This window comes from Opisthorchis viverrini, assembly GCF_000715545.1.
Source record: "Opisthorchis viverrini unplaced genomic scaffold opera_v5_23, whole genome shotgun sequence".
In the NCBI taxonomy this organism is placed as follows: Eukaryota; Metazoa; Platyhelminthes; class Trematoda; order Opisthorchiida; family Opisthorchiidae; genus Opisthorchis; species Opisthorchis viverrini.
The window spans coordinates 2,441,808-2,447,344 of record NW_008751679.1 but is presented as its reverse complement, the minus strand read 5'-3'; the positions used below and the strand labels follow the sequence as shown (position 1 = coordinate 2,447,344).

At 46.7% G+C, this 5,537-nt stretch overlaps 1 protein-coding gene across 1 annotated transcript; it reads left to right on the top strand.

Annotated features, from left to right (window-relative positions):
* Positions 1–4,810: 4,810 nt before the first annotated feature.
* On the top strand, positions 4,811–5,119 carry T265_02046 (hypothetical protein; the record flags this gene model as incomplete). Its single annotated transcript, XM_009166194.1, has 1 exon — positions 4,811–5,119. One exon carries the CDS (start codon positions 4,811–4,813, stop codon positions 5,117–5,119), a length of 309 nt encoding a protein of 102 aa, XP_009164458.1.
* Between the last annotated feature and the right edge of the window lie 418 nt (positions 5,120–5,537).

The window sequence follows — 5,537 nt, the reverse complement described above, 5'->3', positions numbered from 1 at the left end:
TATCTCAAACTTCCGGGAATCGCATACTCTTTGCGTTCATTAGATCAGCAAATCTGTTACCGATGTAAATTTTTAAAGGACAGAGCCGCATTATAACCCTCTGTTTCGTTTCAGAGGGTCAATCATAAACCGCAAATCCGCCATGCTGCCGTTTTGAATGTTCCCGCCATCTAGTTCTCATCCAATCAGAATGGGGATGACGCAGCAAGTCGCGTGATCGCGTGAACTACAAAGTATGGTAACGCCTACATATCACAACTCCCTAAAATTTAAAAAGTTTCTACGTATAACGGAGACCGCCGCGCATTTTGACGCACAATGCATTTTTCTGGTGAAATAAAAAATTTAACGTTAAAAGGTTGCACTTCTTTGGTATGTAATCCGGTCCAAAAATCACCCTCATTTGCCTGCAATTTTTTCAATTTGTTTTGATTGATCTCCTTTCGAAGTTTTCGGTGCATAATCGGCTTTGAACTTGGTGCGCTATGGCTTCGAAAGTGGCCTCACAAATGTTCGTTGAGAAATTTGTGGCTGTATAGTTTCCATCCTTCACGGCATTTGAGAAGGCCTTATATCAGTACATGAAGGATAACTTTGTGGTATTTGTGCGTTCATCCAGTAATCAAAGCACCAATGCTGTTTTGCGTTACGACTGGGTGTATTACAAATTCAGCAGGTGCCCCCCAAGACCAACGGAAAGCCGGAAAATCCGAAGAAACTAGTAATCCGAGCGGATTTTCTAATAAAAAAGTACGCGAAGCACCAGAAGTCCAATGCAGTTTTGTCTACGCAGGCAACGAAATTAACTGACAGTCATCTATTATTTTCTGGAACACAACCATAAATTGTCAAAATTTCTGCACGACCAGCTTCCGGATACTCGACGGCTAACGGAAGACGAGTCGGGCACTTACAACGCCCTTCTGAAATATAGAACGCCCTCATGTGAGGTGCGGCAGTTTGTGGCGGATGGATTCAGTAAGAACATTCAGGATTTGTACAACTACCGCGGGAAGTGTCGACCGGCCATGTTGAGTAGGTGCCGCATAGTTAGGTTTTAATGTGGCAGATGCCTTCGCTCCTGGCAAAACTTCGGGGGACCGGACGCGTGCTTGTGTGCCAGTCAGAGTAAGGTAGCTATAGCCACGTGTGCTTCTCCCGATTGCAGCAGATAGAGCTGTTACGATGCTTTCTAGATGTAGTGAATGTAGACGGAACGCACGCTACAAACCGCCCTGTAAGCGGTACATCTTCTTGATAACGGAAGGCATGGGGACCGGTCGTCTTGTCATGCAAGCATTCGTAGGGAGCGAACAGTTTGCTTCCATGCGTAAACTGTTCGACTTATTCAAGGCAATGATGGGCTAAACTTATCTGGCCAAGACATCTGTAATGCACAAGTTGGCGGCGCAAATGCATGCAGTTAGGGTCGTATTCAGCTGTGGCGTGATGCTTCGCTATTTTCATGTCCGCAGAGCTATCAGGAAGCACGCGTGTATCTTTTAACATCCACATATTTTTGGGCATATACACGTTTTGCGAACGGCTGGTACATGTTCCACCGCAGGGATCACCCGAACAACGCCGTACAGTGGGTTATTTCTTCACCGTATTACAAGCACACAGATTCCGGCGAGAACTGCAGCTTCTGCACCGCACCGATCCTCGATTTGTTTCCTATCTTACGGCATTCTGGTGCACATTGCCTAGAACTGGGCCATACGCGCACAGTCCGGAACGGTTCACTTCGGTAATGTGACGAACAACGGTGTGGAGAACGTGGAAAGCCGTCTTAAAGACAAAGTGCACCACTCCGAAACGTTGGAGCATGTAATTCAAAAGGTGTCCCGGCACGCCGAGTCACGCGGGTGTTCGGATACATACGTTGTACCACTTCGACGCACGGCAAATCCTAGATGATAACGCCTACGTTCTTAACGTGGTCTTTTAAATGACAACATATGCATGCTCTCTTGTTTTGAGGCACTTTCGACCGCGACCGCCGATGATGTCGTATGAAAATGTTGGGACAAAAAGGTGAGGCCAAGCTACGTAAGCTAACCTATAGTTCGTGGTGCAAACACTCAGATGCTCCCAGACTGTTGACACCTGTGCCGGAGAATGCACAAACCATTCATACCAAGCGATAAGGCTTTCCGGCATACGCTCGTTCTCTGTATTTCGAGATCAGTCCGTTCTGAGCAGTAAGAACTATTCACTGTTGACTTGTCCTTAGCTTGCTTCCAAATCCACGAACGATGGCTGTCGGATTGCGACCTACCGGTGAAAGATGTGCCCCACATACTTGTTCCCAAACCACCGCCGACAGCTTTTGATGGCCTTCGTAAACAACTGAACCGAGTGATGGATAAGCTTCAGAGGCTAGAGCCCAAGAGGACCACAGCCACCTCTAAGCGAGCGATTGTTCAGGGGCAAATACTGCTGCGTCTAGGCTCAAAGTCTGCAACTGACGGCCTGCCGCTGGTGGTCAGGTATACTGCGCCCCAACCCAGATGGTGGTCTAGGAACGCAGACTTGGGCTTTTGGGTGCACCGTGACCAGCCGATTACTACCAATGACTGCTGGTGTGGCCTCCTAACACTCGCCACGCGCTACTACTTTCATTCTATTCCTTTTACGTTACCCTCTTGTAGAAGACAGCCACCAACATTGTGCTCCCGTTTACAACCCCATGTGACAGCCATTCCCCATATTTATTCCCCTTGACCAGATGAACTGAAACCTTGTTTTACTGAACTATTTTTATAAATCTTACGGACTTTGGTCGGACATTGGGATTTTGCGGTTGCTCGCCGTCGATATCTGTTTGGTTGTGACGATATCGATTTTTAGGCGTAGTGATCTGCGATTTATCCTCAGGCTGGTAATTGTACCGCCTTATTTTTGTAACCTCACGGTATCTGCAGAGGTGAATCCGTTGAGGTTTGTTGAGTATGTATATTATTATATTTACAATAGTACCATGATTCCAGAATTCGGATTTCTTGGTCGTTTTCCTGGATTTGCACGCGTGACTCAAACTCAGAAAGCAGATAGCCGTAACAGTACTCAACGGAGTACGGATCTAGTAAACAACAATCTACGGACGCAGCAGATCCCGGTTATTAGTCGGTTATGTGGCGGTTAAAGTCGGTTCTAATTAGATGAACAACAAAATGAGGCGGATAATGAAGAGGAGAATATGTTCCAGCCTAGTTTGGCGGACATTTTCCGAGACTGGATGATTTCGACCAATTTCCCCTTCAGTACCGTGAATCGCCTGCTTGTATCATTGCAGCATAAGCTTCCTGAACTGCCTTGAGACGCGCGGACACTAATGAGAATACCCCGGTCATGTCCAACTAGAGAAGTCCCCCAGGAGAATACATCCACTTGGGCATTGCGAACGGGCTTCGCCGGGTTGTGCTGATTTACTTGCCACCCCAACTTCATATTATTCATTTGTATATGAATGTAGACGGGATGAAGCTGCACAATAAGGGTACCACCGTAATCTGGCCTATACTAGCACGTATCGTGCGGCCTTTCACTAGCCCGGTATTCCTTGTTGGGCTTTACGGGGTAGTTCGCAAACCCGAAGACGTTTGTACATACCTGCATGACGTAGTGTAGGAACCGGAAAAGCTCCTGCAGCTGGGAGTTGTCGTTATTGACCTGAATCATCAGGTCATGTTGGATGCAATTGTTTGTGATAAACCGGCATGCTCCTTCGTCACACGAATGAGAGGTCACAATTCCTACTATGGTTGTGATAAGTGCTGCTTAAAGGGACAATACTTCCAAACGAAGATAACGTTTCCATATGGGCAGCATGTTCTGCGAACTGACAACAGTATACGTCGGGATACTCGAAACAGTCCGACTCCATTCTTTACGTTACATATCAATTTCGTTCACTACTTTCCCATAGATTATATGCACACCGTATGTCTCAGTGTTGTCCGTAGACTAGTTTCCATTTTCGCCAACGGTGATCGACCCGTACGCATCGGGCCTGCTGGCTTGAACAGGGTAGATCGCATGACTCAAAATATACGTTCCCATATACCAGTGGAATTATCGCGTAAGTGCCGGGAAATTACAAAGTAAAAACAGTGGAATGCGACTGAGTTTCCTCAGCTGCTGTTTTACATTGGTCCTATTGTGTTTAAGGGTATTCTTCCCTATGAACGTTATCAAAATGTTATAGATCTATTTATATCCGTGTATTTTCTTTCTCATCGTCGCTTTTCTGTTCCCCGCCTTGATTATGCACGGCAATTATTGCTAGTATTTGTTGACAGGTCCCAAAAACTGTATGGCTTGCAGGAGATGGCGTACAATGTCCATTGTCTGCTGCATTTACCGGATAACGTCTCGTCTCACGGGCCTCTGGACAATTTTTCAGCATTCCCTTACGAGGATCGTATCTCAAAAACGCTCCAGTTAAACATGCCGATTGCGATGCGGGCTTTCCTTCGAAACAAGCATCACTGAATAAAAAGCGTTTCTTTTACCTCGGTAAAGTTGTCTTATCTGCCAATCCGCCGGATAACGTTGTTTTTGTAGATGGTTTCCCGTGCATTGTGAAAGGGGTGGAACATCCCGACACGGCCGACTGCATAACTAAGTACATTCCATTTCTTTCCCCCGTTCTACCACTTTTCACCCATCCCATTAATTCTCTTTTGCTAAATATTTTTGTAGCGAACAAATTGTCCACAGTTGGCAGTAGCCATGCTTCCGGTCAACGACTTATTTGTAGTTTCCCATTATTGCACTCTATACCGTAATGTTTTTATAATTTAATATGCCGTATCAGGCTTACAGTCTTGTGAAGTTCCATGAACAAGGCCTATGGCAGTGTGCAGTCCTCAGTTCTTCATGGATTGAGGGTAACTATGCTACATGGCCAAAAGTTCACTCAAAGAACCTTTATAAGGCCGTTCGCGTTCATTTGGAGCTGCCAACTGGATCAATGAAGCTGAATTGCGAAGTCATTCGGACTTACGGTTGGTGTCATTTAGGCCGCATTAACTTTTCAGATGATTTCAAAAAGGACCGCGAACATGGGAAGTTCCAGTACACATCGGACCGAGACTTCGGATGTAACCATTGAGATGGGTCGTAACCATCCTCGTCGAAAGTAAGACTACCGTGCGTGTTGTCAAGATTTCTTTTAGGAATACCAGAGAACGAAGCCCCTCCCTCTCCATCAGTCCATCACCGAAAAAACCAAAGTTGATGGTGCCACAATCCCCGCCTTACTCCAGCTTCTCGCAGGCGACACCCCGTGCCTTGTGCTACTTAACTCCAGAGCGCGTACCCCAGCATCCCGCACCCGTCTCGTCTACATCCAACCAGCCCGTAGATTTGATGCCGCAGACGGTGCACCGTCCGCCACAGTACGCTTTAAACACCGCTCCGGAGATCCCTATGTTTTCCGTTTCACCCCCATCATCTGCCCCTTTCTTCCAAACCCCAGGATTCGCAGCACCGCTCCAGCAGAATGAACAGCTGCATCGGAAAATGGACGC